This window comes from Pituophis catenifer, unplaced genomic scaffold (genome assembly GCF_029215685.1).
Source record: "Pituophis catenifer annectens isolate HBS135680 unplaced genomic scaffold, rPitCat1.0.hap2 SCAF_7, whole genome shotgun sequence".
Lineage (NCBI taxonomy): Eukaryota > Metazoa > Chordata > Lepidosauria > Squamata > Colubridae > Pituophis > Pituophis catenifer.
In genome coordinates this window covers 64352221-64373896 of record NW_027256887.1, presented here as the reverse complement: position 1 = coordinate 64373896, position 21676 = coordinate 64352221, and the positions used below count along the sequence as shown (strand labels likewise).

At 38.9% G+C, this 21676-nt stretch overlaps 1 protein-coding gene across 1 annotated transcript; it reads right to left on the bottom strand.

Moving 5' to 3' along the window:
• Positions 1 to 1720: 1720 nt before the first annotated feature.
• On the bottom strand, positions 1721 to 15973 carry FOXRED2 (FAD dependent oxidoreductase domain containing 2). The gene is made up of 8 exons (XM_070946992.1): positions 15413 to 15973; positions 13405 to 13656; positions 10693 to 10959; positions 9025 to 9191; positions 7064 to 7229; positions 5667 to 5908; positions 4017 to 4187; positions 1721 to 2467 (listed from the first exon to the last, which is right to left on the bottom strand). Exons 1-8 carry the CDS (start codon positions 15937 to 15939, stop codon positions 2208 to 2210), a joined length of 2052 nt encoding a protein of 683 aa, XP_070803093.1. The 5' UTR covers positions 15940 to 15973; the 3' UTR covers positions 1721 to 2207.
• Between the last annotated feature and the right edge of the window lie 5703 nt (positions 15974 to 21676).

The window sequence follows — 21676 nt, the reverse complement described above, 5'->3', positions numbered from 1 at the left end:
TCCTGAAAGGTTGAAAGGCTCGAGTCTTTCCCACTTCAAAACACTACTTGTTAGTTTTCATGATAAAATAAAAATGTTTTAAAAAAATTCATCCCAAAGAATACAACCATACAAAATATACAGGCAGTATAAATTTACACAAATTATTTGCATAATTAAATTACACTAATTAATTTTATTAACTTGACAAGTATTTTAAGTTAATAAAAATACTGTTCTAGGAAAGACAAATATTCTCAAAATGAAGGAGCTGCAATTGCCCTTTTCCTCCTTGGAATTATTGTAAATGTCTGAATATTTAATGAATAAATATTCATTAAATACCTTTAATTAATATTTAAAGGTATTAAATGACTGAAGTATATGGTAGCCTGAGAAGAACAGGATATATCACTGTTCTCTGTGGAATAGTAGCAAAATCTGACCTTTGGAAAAAAAGCCTTGCATAAGCATACAGTTCAAACCTTGCTTAGTAAACCATATTAATATCCAATTAACTCCCAAAGCAATTACATATTCATATTAATCTGAGTATCGGCCATGCAGAATATAAATTCACTGAATATTCATGCTTGAGCTGGAGTGGATTATGTTCCATTCAGGTTATCTGTATTGATCATGCATATTTAGGAAATGGCAACAATATCTGGACAATAAGAACGGGCAAGAATGAAGATAGATGTAATATGGTAGAATAATGGAGGTAGCTTGGTATGAATAGTGTCATTAAACGAGGGTTATACTAGTTTCTGGCTTAGTAACAGAGCTAGTTCCTTCTCTAACACTGATTATATATAGTAGTGGCCAAAATTGTGGAAACCTTTTGGGAAAAGTATTTTCTAAAACTAGCTAATAACACCACTTTTTTTGGAGTGGTACCATAAAATTATATATCAATGGAAAGATAATTTAATCAAGAATGTAATGCAATAACTTTTATGAAGGATTTGCTAACAGAATAGCAGTTACAGCATAAAGAAGAAAAGTGAAACACGTAGAAAAAATGAGATATACAAAAATTATCAAGTCAGTTAATAGTTAGGTAACCTTTAGCGTGAATTCTTCCCATGGAGTGAACCAAGTCTTTTAATTCTGCAGCTGTTATAATGTGAAACAAGATTGAATGATTGCTTCTATTAACTGGATTTTATTGCTGGGTCGTTTCTGACTAACAAGTTTCTTTAGTCGGCTCCATAGATTTTCAACTGAAAATTCCAGCAGTGGAATATGATTATCTTAAAACTCAAAAGAAAAAAAAAAGTGGTGTTATTAGCCATAAAACCTCAAAAATGCACTTTTCCCAAAAGGTTTCCAAAATTTTGGCCACTACTGTAGTAGCAGCGATGGGCAATTTGGGCTAGTATTCATATCATTATGAACAGCTGTTTCCCCATCTTAATAGCGTTCGGACTTGCTAGATTTTTTCTTCCCTAATTTTTTAGCCATGACAATGTCTGGCTGAGAATTTTGGGAAGTGTAGTTCATGAATCTGGAGGGCATCATATTGAGGCAGTGTGTGTGTCAGGAATCAAAGCAAAGATTTCTTACGTGGTCTGCTGAGACAGAAGATGATGGTGTATGAATGTCATTCATTCTATCCATCAAACAGAAGGTATAAATAAGAAATGAGCTTGGATTATTTCCAGTTTGCTGCACACAACTCAATGGAAGTCAGAGTAATCGATGCATTGGAGGTAAAGGTTCAAAAAAGTGCAGACAGTATTCTTAACCTACTTTTACCTTAAAAATATGAAAAATACATAAAATAGGAAACACATGACTAAACTAAAGTGGAACATAGTGCAAACAGAAACTCTGCTAACATGCAAGAACATTCTGTCTTGAAATAAGCAGGCTGGCATTCAATGCCAGTTCTACAGAACACACTAATGATTCTAACAACAGTGCATCTTGAAAATCTGGTAGAAAAGGAGCCAGGCTCAGCTATTCATTCTTAATGGCCTAGAGACACTCTTCTCAAATGCGTAAGATTTCCCACATTAAAGTCTAATCTGTTCAGTCCCACCCAGAAAAGTAAACACTCATGTTCATAAAGATCTACAAATTTGTGCAAGAACATGGTACGGATGAGATGTGGTCCTCATCTAGGAATGATTAGGAATACTGGACGCTGGAGCTCCTTTGCAGATCTTTGCCATGGTATTGTGGCTGTAACGCTTGTTAATTTTGAAATAGTTGGGTGGAAGCTAAAGTTCATCCTTTGTGCTTGTAAGATGCTGCAGCTGATGACTGGATATCTTTGCACTTTTCAGCAGCTGGTTGTGGGATTGCATAGTGCCACTCTCTTGTTCATCTTGCGACTTCATAGCTGCATGTTCAATCAGCTCTGCTGCTACTCTGTGATGCTGAAGCTTTTCACTTCTCACAAGCCCTTGCTTTCTCATGTACCCTTGCTGGCAGAAGGGAGGCAGCCTCAAGTGAGTGAAGGCAAACAGAAAACAGGACTCTGTACAAACAGAGGGAAAAAGTGATCTCCATCTCATGCTTTATAGATTGTTCTATCCAAGAATTAAAACAGAATAGTAGTAAGCACTAATAGCATTTTCACCCTCCGATTAGATTATGGTTCTTAGTTTGTAATTGATTTTCTAACTCTAGCAAAGATTCCCACAGTATGTGAATCAGCAACAATCTGAGTTCATTTAAGCCTCTATTATAAGGAAATGGGAAATATTGTTAGAGGCTAACCCACTCTGAGATATAATTATACACCATACCAGAAAAAGAATTAAACAATGGGTTGAGAAAAGTCTTCTGCCCACTTAGAAGTGGGCTAAGTCTTTTTTCAGAAGACTCAGAAGTTCAGCTTTAAAAAAATCAGTAACACAAGTTTCAAATCCTTAAGATTGTGAAGTGTATGGTCAATGCTCACTGGAATCTCATCATACAAAGGAGGTCTGGATAAATTTTGTTAAATACTTTGAAAGTAGCATCAGATTTTACATGGTATTTTGAGCCCATACTTAAAAGTGCCCATTTGGGGAAGAAGTTTAAAGAGTACAATCAGTACCTTAAAACATCTAGAAGGCTTTTAAGTGACCAATTAAAACTGCCAAATTGTCTCTAAATGCAAAAGGACCCAGTTTTGTAGCTAATTTTATTCTTTAAGAGGGTTCTGGGGACACCCAAAAACGATACTGGTGGGCTACATGAAGCACCCCATAAATTGTACTTTTTGTTCTTCTGATATAAAAACATGGACTTTGTTGTCTTTTAAATAGTTCTCTGACTTGCGGGTAGATTAGTTCATGTGCTATAAGTATAAAGCAACTAATGCTCACTGTAAACTATAGTAGCTGTATTTATATATTGTAATAGGTCCACATCAGACCAAGCATATGTGGCTTATTCATTTAGGATATATTAATAGACAATGTATAGGCAAAATTTGGCTCAACATGTTTGTGCTCTTTTCTCCCCAAGAGCTAAAACTAAGCAAAAACATATATGTGCTTCCCTGGGCAAAAAGACATGATGTTCTTTGCACATTTAGTGTTGACACTCTGGAGATGGATGAATAAGACTTGTGAGTTTACAATCTCCCCATAACAGGTACTGTGACCTTCTGGAGTCCTTGACTGAGAAGAGACATGCAAATATCTTTACTAGTATTTATGACACGTCTGAAAAAAACCATTTTGCCTTTAGCATCTAATCCAGAGAATAAAGCTCTTGCCAGGAAATCCATGCAAGTCTAGTACTACAAAGTTCTTAAATCCAGTTTTAATATGCAGTTCTCAGTACAAATATTTTAGTTGTTAAATCCAAATTGTCCTTTTTTAATCTTGTGCTCATTTCAGGTGATCATGGATTCACTGGCAATATCTTTGGTATTATTACCTTCCAAGGACTCCACAAAGATCAAGAGACTGACCCACTTTGATGAGGGATTATGTGTAAACATGGATCTCAGCTGAAAGGAATTTAATGGTTACCTGGCCTATCTGCCTGCTTCCATTCCCTATAGATTCATCCCTAACTAGTTCCCAGAATACCTGCATAGAATCTGCGCAAGTCAGTTTCAAGGCAATTCTCCAAGAAACGTCTCAGTGGGAGGACATGTGCATTTGGTGCAGTCCAGTCAGTCAGGAAATCTTCCACAATGTGATGGATTGCATCTGGGCGAGGCAAGGGCCAATCTGGAGGGCAAAGTCTCATTTCACGTTCTATTGGGAAGAAAGAGAGAGAGAGAGAGTACGCAAAGTAAAAGGCACACAAAGGAAAAGAATGGGCAAGAAACTAATTTGGGAGGCTTTAGAGAGTCTTGGATTGCAGAAGTTTTCTTTACAAGTTAGCATTCAACAACAAAAGGACAATTAAAGAAAAGAACAGAAGAGAATATTTGTAGCTCAGGGCTGAATTGTGGAGTCCTTGGTGCTCTCTGAGTTTGGTTGATTGTGTGTAGATGTTTCATTACCTAATTAGGTAACATCATTAGTAATGTTACATAATTGGGTAATGAAACATGTGCAAGTGAACGACCAAGCTCAGAGTACCAAAGACTCCACAAACATTGTGTATTTTCCTAATGTGAGGCTGAGGACCTCCTTGCAAGCATGAGGTACTCTACGTTTTTTGGGGTTTTTCAGAGGCAACAGGAAAACTAAAAATGATGGCAGAGATCATATCACTAGAAAAGACAGTATTTTAGTGCATTTTGTCAGAGTATGTTTACCTGCCCCCCCTCTCAAGTTTGTTAAAATAGCATCCACGTATTATTTGGACTCATCTCAATAATCCGTTCAGCCAAATTGAAATTTGCATAACCCAACCAGTTAAAACGTACCTTATTTATATAGTTGTCATGGTACTCACCAAACCACTTTATAATTGACAGAAGACTATAAAGATATGTACACATTAAAATGTGTATAATTGTTTCCAAATAAAATTGCTCATATTTACAGCTAGGGTTGCAGTTTGAGCCACTATTTGTCATAATTTGATGGGGGGGAGGGGGGCGTGGTTTGCCTTGGAGATTGTGAGGACATGGACAAAGTGTATAAGGATAAGGCCTATTCCCTTATTCCGCTTGACTGACTAAAATGTCTATAGCCAATATTTAAGGGATCTCATCAGTACCTCATTATGAGAGGGATATGTTCTCCATGTGTTCCCAAGTGTCCCTTTTTTGGGGTGGTAGTGAAATTACTAGTTTTTAAAGAGTAAAATGATTGCCTTTAGTCTTGGAAGACCCTTGGAAAAGTCTGGGGCAAAGGAAAAGAATAGCTTGTAGTCATGAATCATTTTTTTATCAATCAAAAGCTGTCCGAAGAATAAACAGTAAAAGCACGAGAAATTTCTTCCGTTAAAAAACATATTATTTATAGTGTGTCCTGCACTGGGTAACAGGCCAACACCAGAACCAAAATCAACAAGTTCAAAATTATCAACAGTTAAAATATAAATAAAAACACACCCAAAGTGGTCAAAAGTCTCTGATCTGGTGTAGCCACTTTTGCTGTGTCTATCATTGTCTCCTTAATGCCTCCTGAATGCTAGCTATCCTATCTATATAAATCAACCCCAGCACACTATCAAATTATCCAAACCATACTAAATATAGTCATCTTTCTGACACTTTTAACATTATATGAAACACTGTAATTAGTGGAGAAGGAATTTAAATAAAATATTTTGCTTACCAGTGGGAAGTTGCTTATAATAATAAATTACAGGATGCAGGAAGTTAGACTGCCAAGCGTGCTCTGGCTCTCCTACTGCACGGTTATAGTAGAAGACATCCTTGTCCGGACCAGAGAAATTCTTTCCATACTCCATTATAATGACAAAAAGTCCATCTTGCACCTTTCTTCCTGTGCGCCACTCCAGATCTTGTAGGACTCCAACTGGATACTCCTCCAGGTATTCAAATTTTGTAGCATTCCTAGGACCAATCAAAACAAATACATTTCAAATACAACAAGACAAGTTGGCTAATACTGATGTGCTCAATTATCTGATTTTAAAAAAAGGATTTTTTTAAAAAATGGGATTGCCTTTTCTATCATACCCAATTCAGCATTTGGAACTAATTTTAAATTCTGCTTTATTCCATGATTAACAAGCATCAGCTATGGTGGTACCCTTAGCTAAACTCTACTCCAAAGAGATCTGACCACTGTCAATTGTATGTTCATGATCTAAGGATTAGTATTTTAATATATATTACAAGGAACAGCTTGTAAAGTATGGAAAAACTTTGTTTATGCTCTTGCTTGAATCTTTTAGTTTATTCACCGAATTCTGAATTTGGCAGAACAAAAATGTGTGACTGGAATCAATCCCACTATATGAATAAACCTTTACACTGATACATCCTTCTCAAAGGAAGAGTTTTAGAGCAATCCTCTTTAGCATTAAGGAGTCTTAATCATAAAAGAATCAATGTAACATGGTTAATAACTAAAATTGGAAATACCAGGTTAAATACTAAATCTAGTAATGAGTGGTGCTTTGGACCAATCATTAACTCTCCACCCAATCTACCTTACAGGATTGTTACGGCAAAACTGAAAACAACTTGTATGGATTTCCTTTTTCTTTTTTTCTGCCACGCAGCTCTTATGCCTCTCAGAACCTGCTTTCCAGGTATTATAAACCCTTTAGAACAGAGGTCCCCAACCCCTGGGCGGTGGCTCCCTACTGGGCCATGGCCTATTTGGAACTGGGCTGTGCGAGAGGTAGGCTGGTGTGCACATGGATGAGCAGTTCCATTCACATGAGCGGCGGGCTGTGTGCACGCAGCTCCACTCATGCAAGTGGCAGGCCAATGTGCATGCACATGTGTAGCTCCACTGCTCACTTGGTCCGGTTCCTCTCCCCCCCCGCCCCCCAAGCCGGGCCGCCAAGCCACAAAGATTGGGGACTGCTGCTTTAGTGCAAGCTTAGAGGACTCATAGTGTCATGAAAGTGGCAGAAAGGAAGAAAAGAATGAGTTCCCTCTTGGTTATGCTTGGCAGAAGTTCTACTCAAAGGAATTAACTGATTCCATTCACTGATTCTAAAGGAGAAAACCCCCTGAGTATCATTACTCACTCACTCTTTCAGCAAAATGACGTCTGCCAACACGCTAAACATCTGATACAGCCCAGATGCCTCATTCACCCGTCTGACAATAGCATTTGTTAACTGCACAACAGGATAGTTGGAGGCTGGCCAGGGCACTTTGTGGTGACGGACTTCTAGTAAACGATGAACTGCACGGGCTGCATAATGGGGGGAAGAACAAAAGAGGCAGATATTATCATTTAATATTACATGCTAAGAGAACTGCCCTAATAATAAGACCACTGAAATGTGCAACAAGTGTGTTTTGGGCTACAGCCAAAAAGCTTACAACTATTTGGCATAGTTTCACACTATAGCAGGAAGAAGAAAAACATGGATAATGCTGTTACTAGATTATTCTTTGACTGTCCCCACTCTTGAAAGTACAAATTCAGATTTTTGAGTCTTTATTGGCCTTCACATCTGATTGATTTAGTAATATCACAACCACTGTTGGGAAGTCCTTCCGAAAACTGATGTGGGATGCCAGAAACTGTAGCTTAAAAATATCTGGAGAACCACAAATATTTCCTGATAGATACAGAAAATGCTTTTCTTTGTAGCAACAATGAGAAAGACTAGAGAAAATTTGATACAGTGGGTAACTGTTCTAAATGTACTACTTGAATATTATTTTTCCTTTCCTACCCGTTTTCTTTTATGGCATATATTACCCAATAACCGAGGGAGCTTCACAGGTCCACTGTAACTGGGTTGATGATACGCACAATGGGAAACAGGCCCAGAAATTTGGGGGCTAACTTATGGCAGGGTACCTTGAGCTGTAAGTATTTGGTGGAGATGTATACCTGTTCACCAACTTGCAACCGGCTTGAGGACTGCACTTCTTGTCGGCTTGAGCCTTATGGAAATCTGCCGCTTTTTGTAATGCCCCTCCCACGTTTCCCCACACCCGTTGCAGGTCGTTCAGCCACTTGACCAGGCTAGTGGTTGCAGGGGTTTCCCGAGGGCATTCTGGTATGGGGACAAAGTCTATCCCGTTTGCTACCCTAAAGGGGGTAAACCCTGTGCTACTATGCACTGTTATTTTTTTTTTTAATTTGATTTATATGCCGCCCTTCTCCGGAGACTCAGGGTGGCTTACAATGTGCTAAGCAATTATATAACAATTATTATAGGCTACCTCTGCAAATGGCTGCCAGAGGGGCTAGGTGTAAGCAGTGGGGGCCCTGAATCTGCAGCCACTGAGGATCTTTTCCACCACTCCTCTGGAGAGCCCTCTCCCTGACCAACATCCCTCGCTATGTCCTCCCGGATGAGCCCCCAAAGGGGACGAGTGGAAGACTGCATTTAATTGCCCATTGGGTAGTTATCAGTTCAGAGTAATGCCCTTTGGACTGCAAGGGCTCTGGCGGTGTTCATGCAATTGATAAATGAGGTCTTGCATGAACACCTGTATAAGGGGGTGCTCATTTACCTCAGTGACATCCTGATTTACACCAAGACCATGGACGAGCACATCCAGTTGATGCGCCAGGTCCTGAAGAAACTGCTGGTGGCAAATTTATATGTAAAATTGACATGACTGTCATGTTCCGTAGTTCAGCATCAAGAAACCTCAGACAACACAGTTCAGTTTGAAGCATTTATCTGCTCGTGGCTGGCCGTTTTGGGGCTGACATTGTAATTTAGATATTTTTACAATACGTAAAAAAAAACATTTGGCAGGCTAATGCTTATATGTTGCATTATACTAATTGGCTTTTGAAGCTGAATTTTTAGTTGTGTTCTTCATTTGCATTTGCTACTTTCATCATTGTGTATAATAGAAAAGGTATTGCTGAAAAAACGCAGCATGTTATTTCTGTTGATAAACGGAAAAAAGAATGGAATAATTTGCTTAAAAGAAAAAAAAAATAGATGGGCTGCAAATGCCACAACGTCACTGCTGAGCTTGTTCACATTCACTTTCCCCCCATGTCCAAAACTCACCTGTGTATCGGAAGCCATGAATAAAACCACCAGCAGATTTCCTAAAATCCACTGAATGGCTTGCAGTTCCGAGAAGAAAGAGGCCTCGAGTAGCTTTGGCTTCATAGCTGGGCTTGATCAAAGGATACTTCTTCTTACTGCCTTTGCCATGCATCAAACCAACAGATCTGGGAGGGGAGAGGGAAAGAGAGAAATGCATCGAGAATGGAGCCTGGCTGACTTCACAGATTTCAATAGAAGGGGCAGTATATGAGATGAGCTTTGATCTTGAGACCATCTACATGTTAAAAGGCTCAGAAAATATCCCTTTCCCAATGACACTCATCCTCGGCATAATGCAACTATCTAAAAGTATGTTTAAGACAGAAAATATCAACAGTGTTACTTTGGGTATCCTTATGCCTGAGCTGCAGGTCTTTCTTTACAAGTAGTCCTTGACCTATAACCACAACTAGGGCCAAAATCTCAGTCAGTGAGCAAAGTGGTTGTTAAGCGAGATGCCCATGTGACTGCTTCTCTCAATGACTGCAATGCTAGCATTCCTGGTTATGGTTGTTAAGTGATCTCTTAGGTTGTAAGTAGATGGTATTCCCTGCCAAAATCCAAGCAGGATTTTCAGCACCCAAGTGAAGAGATGTGAGTTCAGCCTGCACGGGGCTCCTAGAACTTCCCACACTTGCCTGAGGCAGCCCCCATTCCTTACTTTACCCAGCTGACCTGCCACTCAGATTTCAGCTCCGTCTTATTTCTGGGACCTGACTGAAAGAGCTGCCTGCCAAAGGAGGGACTCTAGAGAGCTATAGTCTAATTTCTTGACAGCAAGACATATCATAATTTGGGCACAGAACCCAAGCATATCCACACATTGCTGCCCTGAAATTAAACAGAATTATGATGCAATTATATTCAGATAGGTGCACCCTAACTGCAGAGCTACTGGCTTTTTAAAGGAGAGCAAAGCAAGCCTCATATGTGACACAATAATCTTGTTCTATTTAAATCATTTAAAGCAATAATGGAAGCCAATTAATTATTTTAGTTTAGACTGAATTAAGGGATAGCAACAACAAAATGGTTGCATGAAAACAGAGATAAAAGAACATCTTACTGCTCATGCAGTCCCAGAAGGATAAAAGATAATGTCACGGGAATAGCTAAGCACTTCATTTTACTATGAGAGCTTTAGTCTCTCCAAACCATTTTAATATGGAACTAAGTTTGCAAACGTGAAATAGTGAGACCCCTGGTGGCGCAGCAGACTAAAGCACTGTTATTAACAGCTGCCTGCAATTACTGCAAGTTCGAATCTCACAAGGCTCAAGGTTGACTCAGCCTTCCATCCTTTCAAAGGTAGGTAAAATGAGGACCCAGATTGTGGGGGCAATAAGCTGACTTTGTATAAATATATACAAAAGTATGAAGGCTATTGCTTAACGCATTGTAAGCTGCCCTGAGTCTCCGGAGAAGGGCGGCATATAAATAAAATAAAAAAAAATAGATTATAAAGTACTGCAAATATTACATTTAATAAAAAATGGAAAGCATTTTGCATGACATTTTGTTTACTTGAGGCTCAGAAAATTCCATCCATGCCACATACCTATCTATACATATCAACCCTCCCAAACATCCTATCCCTCTGTCACGTTAGAATTAATCCCACCTTACTTGTTGAATATGGAAAAGTCAAACTTCCAACCCAGGCAGCGAATGGCACGGTCATAAGGTGCCCGAGTGGCAAAGTTGTCTAATTCATCCTGTGGAAGAGTGACAGATTCTGGGTCACTGCTATTGCTGTTCTCCAAGTAGAACCGAAGGGTGATATGCAGCTTTCCTTTTCTGTCTTTGATGAGAACTAAGTCTTCTAGATCACCCTCTATAAGTCCATCCAAAGATTTTAACTGGTATGTATCTAAGAGCCCATTGTTAATTGCTCTAAGGAAGAAAGGAAAAAAACAATAGGTAGGATGTAAATTTTACATGCCATATTTAGAAAAATGGCTGCCACTTATTGTAGCAATTCTAGATTAATTATAGAAGCTCTCTGCTAAGTATGAAGCAACTTCCTGTGTTGCTATTATGTTCTACATTAGTTTTAGTATTTTGATGGAGAAGACACTACTTTTGTTTTGCTTCAAATTATTATATTTTCTTTTGTAAATATACTAGGAAGATGATTAACAAATATAACAAAACAGAATGCCTTGTGGAACACCAGAAAGAATAAGTGAGGGAGCAGTCTTTGTTTTATTTTTTTCATATTGGGAGGGTTTACAATCACTTGTTATAATCAAAAAATTACTTCCTGAATGTACTCACACTAAAAAGTCGTGAATGGCCATCTTTCTGTAGGGTAGGGGCTAAAGTACTAGATTAAAGGTTGGTAGGTTCTAATCTTCCTTTAGAAGCTATCTGGGTGACTTTGGGTTAAACACTCTTTCTCAGCCCTAAACAGGGAGGTTGAAAATCATAGTCTACCAACCCACATTGGATCAATGTGATAGATTTATGGTCCATAACATTAAATGAAGAGGGCTTCATCCTGCAGCAGACTGATTTGAATTCATCATCATAATCTCAAATCCCCCAAATGTCAACTTTATGTCTTACTGAAATTAAGCATATCTCACTTACGGGTCTATACTTGCTTACGCCATGCTTCTTTCACAAATATTCCATGTCTTGTTCCTTGAAGACTAAAAATAAAAGGTCTATTCTATAACAAACGGCATTGACCAAAATGCTTCTGCCTGGTTCTTCAAAGAGTTGCTGATCTATTTATTCTAAGCAGCTAAGAGAGGGACAGGCATGAAAAGGAAGATGGGGCTTGGAATGATGATACCGGGCAGGACTGTTAACAAAATAGATGCCGTATGTGGACTAGTTGCTAGAGAAAGTGGGCAAAAATGGGCTGCTTGGCATATGGCAGTCTGAGCTATTAGCCTACATAACACTCCCCACAACTATCTCAGGTTGCCCGGCTGTTCTTCTGAAATAATGTTACGTTCTACTCAAGCCAGGACAGAGGGGCAGAGTTAATCTCTGTTTACCAGACCAACCAAAAAGATGTGCCTAATTGCAGGGGTTTTTTCAAAATGGTAGGAAACTCATTATTCCAACATAAGTTGCGAGATGAATTCTGAAAAGCATAGTCCTTCTAGAAAATTCCTGATTTCTCTCCTTAACATCTTTTTCTTCAGAGTCAGCAAAGGTATAGGAATCCGTTATTTTTTATACGATGCAAACCAAAAAGCGCACTTAATCTAGAAAATGTAGTTATTATTTGAAAGGAAAATAAAGCTGAGTACAATTGAAAGCATATCTTGGACTTCATGAAAGACTTTAATGAACAGAGAGTAATAATAAGTAGGATTCTGTTGCTGGAGAAGTTAATAGGAAGAGGAGCTCAAAGTGGGTGGAGTTCCTAAAAACCGAGTGTATTACAGACACAATTGAAAGCAATTCCAGCAAGGAAAAAGTGCAATCCAGCAGAAGACAATGATATGGCTGCACAAAAGGTTTACTAAGATCCAGAAGCAAGAGCAAGAGGTATATGGGAGATGGAATGAGGGGCAGATTGCTAAAGAATGATAATTACACAACAATCCAGATTATAGAAATATTAGAAAGGCTAGAATTCAAAAATGAATCAAGCTTGATTCATTAAACCAAACTAAAGCATTGCCTCAGATATGTTTAACTTAAATGTAGAGAAAAGAATTGATATAATAAAAAAGATGGCAAAATATTAATAGGTTACAATGAAAAAGCAAAACAATTTGATTTCTAATTTGGTTTCTCTAACAAGAGGGTATGTGTTCCACCAGGCAATTATAAGAAGCAGAATAAAGAAGCAGCATTAAGACCAATCAAAACATGATTGGGGAAACCACTTTTCTCTTAATTAGTTTAATTATGTGAGGCCAGATTAATTGAAATTTAGGGTAATAAAGATACTTGAAAATACTGTAATGCTTTTTGGCAAGTATATGTCTTGCCCAACTAAACTTATTTTGTGATCAGTTATCTTTCTTAATATGCTAGAGAAATACTGTAGACATACATCACACAATATTTTGGTTTAGCAGAATATTTGATAGAATGCCTCAGGATATTCTGATTAGGAACCTAATTAAAACGGAGGTGCATCACATAACCTTGAAATGAATATACAGCTATTTCAAAATTCATATTCAAAGTGTGCTAATCAATAGTTTCCTGTTAAACTGGAGGAAGAGACCAAGTGGAGGGCAACAAGATTCAATCCTGGGTCCTGAACTCTTCAATATTTTTATTTGGAATTTGAATGAAACACATTTAAAAATATGTATCTTTCATCTCTGAATATATGTAACAGTTCATATGAATATGAAGTCTTACCTCAGATCTCCAACGTAATGAGTAGCCCAAGAAAGACGAACTCGAGATCGGCCTACCATGTGTACAAAATTGGTGACACCCAGAATGTTCTCTGCTGTTTCAAAGGCAGAATTTCCCCGACCCAAGATCAATACAGACTGTCCAACAAAATCTTTTGGATTGATTGACACAGATTCATAACCTTCAACATATTCTGAACCTGGAAAGTTTACTTCGTGAGGAACCCACATACCCGTGGCCACCAAAAGAACACTAAAATAGAGAAAAAATATTTTGATTAGGGTCAGTCACTTTATATGTCAAAATATCTTTCTCTAGTACTATTTACATGCTTCACAAAATCACCAAACTCTTATCTCAGCAATAAAGTTGTGCAGCAAAAAACTGATTTATAAAGAGAGAAATCCAAAACCACCAAAATTAGCTCTCAGGTAATTTCGATTTTTACTTATCAATTTAGTGGGAGAGAAAAAAGAAAAGATCATACTATAGCAATTATTAGAAACAGGCTGAGAAGAGCATTTTCATACTGCAGTATATTTTAATGGAGTGAAAATCTATGTTGAGACTACTAAAAGAGTTTGATTAGAAAACTATATTTTCTACTATATTTTCCATTCTCTACTTCTAAAAACATTTGATGTGATTATACTGAAAGTTTTGTTGCTACAATGGTAAACAGGGCAAACAAAACCAGAAAGATGCCAAAACAGGCAACGTAACTGATCCAGCATGTTTGAAGCATCTTTAATTATCGTATTTTTCGGAGTATATGACGCACCTTTTCCCCCCCTAAAAGGCGGTGAAAATTTAGGTGCGTCTTATACACCGAATGCCCACCCACTGGCCCCCACCCTTTGGCCTCTGCCTCGCAGCAGTTACCTCCTTCAAGCAAACAGAAAGAAAAAACAGTTCCTTTCAGCTTCAGCACAGGCTAATTAGCACAAGTTGATTGGATGGCCTTCCGACTCTCAGCTGATTTGCTCTCAGCTGTTTTGTGCAGGGCTCTGCTGCTTGCTGCAAAGAGGTACATTGCTGGAGCATTTTTTTTCCCTTGTGCTAATCAAGCTATGCTGAAAACAAAAATGAAAGTAAAACAGGCTGTTTGCTGTAAGGAGGCAAAATTGCTCAGAGGCAGAGGGAGATTTCTTTTTCTTCTTTTCCTCACCAAAAAAGATAGGTGAGTCTTATACTCCGGTGCGTCTTATACTCCGAAATATATAGTAGTAGAAAAGATAAGAGTTCAGTTACTGGTACAAGAAAAGGGAAAAATTTGCTCAGAGGGATAATACAAGAGTTTACAAAATTATAAACTATACAGAAAAAGGGAAGAATCTTTCTCAATCATGTTACCTACTTAACAGATTTATATGCTTCCCACTCTCAGTAACTATATAAAGTCTTATTATAGATAAGTTGATAACTCTTGATAAACAAATCTATGTGAGAGTGGCACAAAGTGTCCTACTGAGGAACTCACTGCACAGGATGGACTGTACAGGAGCAGACAGATCTAATTGTCATTTGAAACTAAGCCATGTAATGCTTCATATACCACAGGACGGACCTTGAATTATTTCCCACAAGCAATCAGTGCAGCTATTTCGACATGAAGATAATGTGGAATCTCCTGGATTGCTCGCCATGCCTGTTTGCTCTCATTTCAGACCAGCTAGACTTTCTGGAATGTCTTAGAATAAATCAACCAGCTCACATCTCACTGACAGTAGATCTGTCACCTCCAGCAATGTGTCCATATTCCAAATGGACGTCTGTAGGGAAAGCTATGTTGGTGAGTGAAGGAATGGAATAGGGGAGTGTTTAGATTACCCAGCTGTATCTTGAAAGGGTCTCCCTAAAATATGCACTGGCATCTAAATTATCTTCCGTCCCCAAAAGATGGTTTATGCATGCACGATACTAATAATCAAGAACACCTGCATTTTTACTATGGGAGCATCCATGCAATATGACATTTTTTTAATGAACATCTCTTTTCATCTCTTACCTGCATTTGTAACTCTTAGCATTTTGGTCTCTGAGGATGAAGTAATGACCATTCCAAGCCTTGGGATCTTTTTCCAGCATCACAAGTACAATGGATGTGTTATAGTGCACATGGAGGGCTAGTTTGGAAGCAAAATCAGCCAGATAATGCACCATAGTATCGGCATCAGGGAAGAAATCCTGAGAGTAGTGTCGAAAAAGCAGTTGGTTATTGTGGCTAAGCAATGAGTTCCAATCATGGCGAAGGTTGAATTCACTGTTTGATTTGCCCGTGTAACGTTTATTGATGCTGATCAATTTTCGATGACGGGGATACAAGGTGAAAAAGTGCCCTGGTGTATTTCTACGTTCAAAGACAACGTAGTTCCGACCTGCATGTTGAAGGAAATAGGCCATCTGCAAGCCTGAAGGGCCAGCCCCAATAATACAATAGTCATGGTAGAGAAAGTCATTCGACCAAGAAGAGGCAAAACACAAGGCAAAGATGAGCAGAAGTTCTTGCACACACTTCAGAAACGATAGCACCATGTTGCTGGTAAGGTGGCTAACTTTGTTCAAGGCACTTTTGAGAACTGACAAGGCGAGAAAAAGAAAAACATTCACCAAGATTTTTCACACATAACATTAGGCCATGGTTCACTTATCTACATGTTACAGAATATTTATTCAGTGCATATACTTCTTTTCTGCTCGCCTAGCTGGATTCTTGTGCAACAATAAGCAATGTACCATGGCTGCCAAATTAGAAGGAACAATTTAGCAAGTTGTACCAACCCAAACAAACCACATTATGGCTTAGTGCAATGTGTGAATCCAGACAGTGTCTATTCTCCCCTCCCCAATCTCTGAGGTTTAACCACAAAGTCTTACTCAATTCCATTCCAAGAAAAGGATAACTAAATATCTCTTTTAAAGACTGTATTATCTCTAAGACCATTGCCTAACTGGAATACAAGACAAAACTGGATTGCTCTGGGCCATTGTGGCAAGCTCACATATTTTGTTTGTGCAGTCATTCCTCAGGTTCCTGTAAGCACATCTCTTATACTAGATTGCTGGGAGAATAAACTCTCAAGGGAGTTATCATTCCAGATTGCTCATATAAAGTCAGATCACTGGCCTGAACAATTTTTACCTACTTGCACACTCCAGCAGCTCTCCGAAGTTCTTTGACAAAAACCATTATTCACTGGCAGCATCTTGGCCAGACAGAATGGATAGAATAGTATCCATCACCCTTGAACTTTGTGAGAAAAGAAAACTATTCTTTTAGGAATGAGGGAGGGTGAGAAAGGACACAGGAACTATAGAAAAGGCTGCCCAGCCTCCCTGATGTCTGAATCCTAGCTTTGATTACATCGGAACTTTACTGAATTTCATTTTATTTCTATATGTATATTTATACATGCTCAAGCATGAATAGAATAAAAAATATCAATATAAATTTAGTACAAGAAAAGCATAACAATGTGACAAAAATGTTACAGCCTTAATCAAGGAATTCCTAGAAAAGGTTTGGATTCAATAATTTAGTCAGGAAAAAAATGGCTTTCCATTTCTGTTAAAAAAAATCCTGCTCTTCATTTTCATTGTGTGGTTAATAAGAAACAGAAGCAAAATTTTTAATTTGGTAGTGGTGGATGGGGGAGGGGGAGCAACTTTTTATTTAGTATCCCTTCCCAAATGCCATCACTCTGCTTAACAAGCCACCAGGGGCCCTGAGCCACCAGGGGCCTGGTGGCTCAGCAGACTGATAGCATTGTGATTAACACCAGCTGTCTGCAATTACTGTAAGTTCGAATCTCACCAGGCTCAAGGTTGACTCAGCCTTCCATCCTTTCTAAGGTAGGTAAATTGAGGACCCAGTTTGTGAGGGCAATAAGCTGACTTTGTATAAATATACAAAAGTATGAAGGCTATTGCTTAACGCATTGTAAGCCGCCCTGAGTCTCCGGAGAAGGGTGGCATATAAATAATAATAATAAAAAAAAAAAAAACCAAAAAAAAAATTACCATAATTCCCACAACACTGTCAAATAATTTACTAAGACTGTATTACTATTCTTCTTCTCTTCCTTACTAGTATCTATTGCTTCCCACTTACTACTATAACCATGTTGCTTGTATCTTTCAAATTATATTGTTTTTATTTGTTGCCTAGTACGATTTGATAGCTTATTAGTAACCTTGACTATCACTAAGGGTTGTATCTTTCTATTCTCGATGAATGTATTTTATTCTCCTTATGTGCACTGAGAGCATATACACCAAAGACAAATTCCTTGTGTGTCCAATCACACTTGGCCAATAAAGAATTCTATTCTATTCTATTCTATTCTATTCTATTCTATTCTATTCTATTCTATTCTATTCTATTCTATTCTATTCTATTCCTATTCTTATCATCGGAGAAAAAACATCCATATATAAGACCAAGTAATATGTTCGTTAAAATCTGGAGCAGAACTTGACTCCTGGTTAATATTTGCACACACCACCTTGTTATTATCCTGTCAACAACATGGAAATGGGTGGTCTTGTCTTCTTCCAGGACAATTTTTTTGAAAAGTTCGAGGTTTTAGCTTTGGGGCTTGTCCTAAGCAGGCTGTTTATAGTTTTAGCCAAATGCTGCCACCTGGTGTGATAATTTCTTTACTAGGACTAAACCTAAAACATCTAAACATGATGTAGAAGCCTTCAGGTGCTCTAGAACTCTTCGGGGAGGTTTTGATGAATAGAAAACTCTGTATATCCATTATTTAGCTTAGCCTAATTACAGCATTACCCAGCTAATGAGTTTGAATTATTTTCCCCATAGACCAACAGCTTCTTAGAAAAAGGGACGCTGCTGGGCGTTTGGGAAGAAAAGGCCAATAAGAAATGCGATTTCAGCATGAACTGAACCTACCTCGACCTGGCGTCTTCCAACAGCGTTATGGAAATCGTTTGAACATGTTTGCAAATTGCAAGCCATCTAGAAGGAGGGAGAGGACGGAGAGGCTGAAAAGGATCCCCAAGGCTGGCAATGCCTGATGAAGCCAACGCGAGCAAGTCCTCCTCGGATTCCGACGGCTTAGAAACAACGCAGCGCGTCTTATGGACCTCAGCTGCAAACAGTCACAACGCTGAAAAGGGAAAAAGGACGCGACCGGCAGCCCGCGAGATGGGCGGACATAACTGAGGTCTCCGTTGGCAGCGGAGATGCTAGTTAAGGCTCAGAGAGACACTAGTCTAGTGGATACATGCAGAAAGGGTCGCCCGGACAGCGTCGTCGAGGCCATGGATCTCCGGATCTTCCCAAGGCAGAAACAGCCCGAAGGCAGCCCGGGGCTCCAGCAGCTCGCTTCGCGCGCCTCTTACAGCGGAGCAGCTCAGCCAGCTTCCAGGCAGCCCGAGGTCCACATCACGTGACGCCGTGTTCCGAGCAGACGCCAGGCCCTCCTCTGCCTCATTGGAGTCTCAACCTCCCCCGCCCCCGCCCCCCCGTCATGTGGTCCCATGAAAATGGCGAGCTTCGTTTTATTTGAAAGAAGCAGGCGCCAAAATGTCCGTCTCCGAGAGTTCCAAGGCTTAGGAGCGTGGAAAGCTTCCTTCTGTTGGAAGGGGAAAAAAAGAAGCCTTTCCCCTTTAAGGATTGTTGGAAGGCAGAGCTTTCTCTTCTTGAATTCAAAACTCCCTGCTGGGAGATTACTTTGAAATGATTGGAGGTCAGCTGCTTGAGAGCAGAATTAGTTTATTGTTTATAGGAAGGCAGGCAAGAAACAAATACAAGCACAGCGTTCGGAGGCTAGCCTGTTTGAGTTGTAAGAAAAACGCTTTTTTATATCCTAAAAGGTCTTTTGATTTTCTATGTGACCCTTTAAAGTCTTTTGAAATTCTTTTGATTTGGCATGTGAATCCTTTGATTCGTGTGTGTGATTGTTGTATGGTGTTTAAATCCTGCTTTTTTGTGATTGGGTTCTTCCGTCCTGGATCTGGCAAATAAGTAATTGTTTTATAGTCCAATCTCTGTTTTTCCTAGCCCTTTGCAGTTGTTCGTTCCCTATAATTAATCAGTTTGCTATTACTGTGTTTTAGTGAATATCTCCTTTTCTCATGTGTTTAAAATTCTAATTACTTTGGCTTGATTTCTTTTCCTTTTTGGGTGTTTGCTTTTTTCTGTGTCCCATACCTGTTTGGATGTTGCAGGCCCCAGTAATTTTGTCCTTCCTTTGTTGTGGAAAATAGGGTGGCTTCAGCTTCTTAATGGCCCATTGACAAAAGTGGGGGCTGAAACTCTGCCTGAGTTTCTGCTTATTTTCTTTTAGGGGAATTTTCCTGCTCTTTTAATATTTTTTGAGTTTCTTTTCCTTTTTCTAGGAGAAGAGTGAATCATATCTTCCAACACTTCCCACAAAATGCACGGTGAAATATGAAAAGTGCAGTTAAAACACGCGGCCCAAGGAATTAGATGCGAATAGTGGAGATTAGGAGGTAAATACAGTAGCACCCACCCTTAAAATCCTAGGCAAAACATCGTCCTAAAATCTGTTCACCCGCCTGGGTGGTTTGCAAAGTAACTTACTGCAAATTATCCGTCTGTTAGCCTTTGTGGGTCTGTGAAGCCTTGCTTTGTATTATAATTTGCCCCGTGACCTATTTTCTGGATGAAACACTGAAGGCGAGATATTTAAGGGCCAATGTTGAGGGCGGCAGACAGACCGCAGGTTTGCAGAATCCAACCTGAATTTTGCTTTGTTACTACCTCTCCCGTTTACCGGTGATATACATGGTTGAATTGGATTGAAAGAATAGATGAGCAATTGAAATTGAATCGTATGAGGAAAGTGTTTTATTTTAATCATAATCATCCTAGATTCTATATTCCCAAATTAACTTGATTTCTCTTACTGTCTGTTATCCTTCAACCATTAACCAAAACCCATGATCCATTGAGGCTAGACAATTAAAATTGACCTGATGACTGTCACATACTAGAAAAAGAACATCGGCAACCCAGGCCCCACAAGCTCACACCAAGGACCAGTCCCCCTATAAAAAATAGAATCCCATTTTTTCCCTGTAGTCCAAAAACATTTGGGAATAAATGGATCTCTTTTCTCACAATATGTCTGGATTTCATTTTTTAAAAAAGTTTTTGTGCCACCCTGGCTCTTGGAATGCCCAAATTATTCTAACACATAGTGTCAGCGTTCCAAATTATGATCTCTCTCAGCGCTGACATGAAAGTCACTTAAACACTTGTGTCTGCTTTTTTAAGGGAGAGAAGTGTTTTGGACGGTTATGGATGTTATCGGAAATAGAAAATTACTTCATATAAAAGCATAAAGACAGAAACGGAATTAAAAGCTAGAATTTATACTTTCTAAAAAAAGGTCAATTTTTCTTCTTAGCAGGCTTAAGGAGAACCCTATCTAAAATACATCACCATCAGTCTTTATTTTCTCAGATATTGGTTGCTACTTCTGCTGTTTTTCTAGCATCCTATCATTTAGCCAGATGAAAAGTACTGGGAACCTTTGATTTTTAACAAGTTAGATTCAATTGAGCTGTCATTTATTTCTGAGAACTGCCTGGACAAATGCTGGCAGTCTTGAAGCACTACCCCCACCCCCCTTATACATCTAACAATAACACATAGTTCTTTTGAGGATATTTCATTAGTTTGCTTGACCCTATCCATCCATACCTACCAGTAGTGGGTTGCAAATGCTCGTGTGATGCTTCTGCACATGCACAGAAGCGTATGGCACAGGTGGGTAGAGCCTCCCGCCGCCACCACTGGTTCACCGATCCAGGTAGAACCAGTAGCAATTTACCACTGATACCTACTGACTTCCATTCTCTCAATCACATCAAAATACACTGCTCAAAAAAATAAAGGGAACACAAGCAGAAGACATCCGAGATCTGAATGAATGAAATAGCCTTGTTAAATACTTTGTTCGTTACATAGTTTTGTGTTCCCTTTAGTTGTTTGAGCAGTGTATAAACTACTGTATGTAAAGAACAAAGTATTTAATAAGGCTGTTTCATTCATTCAGATCTCGGATGTCTTCTGCTTGTGTTCCCTTTATTTTTTTGAGCAGTATATTTTCTTTAGCCTATCCTCTTGCATCATGAAACCAAAGCATGTTAGTTTCTTCTTGATGAGCAATAAACCTTTTAACCTTTATTTGGTCTAGAAATTGACAGATTGCTCTTAAAGTTCACGGTACTTTTAGGAACTATGTCCAACGCTTGAAGTGAGACTTCTCCTTTCCCT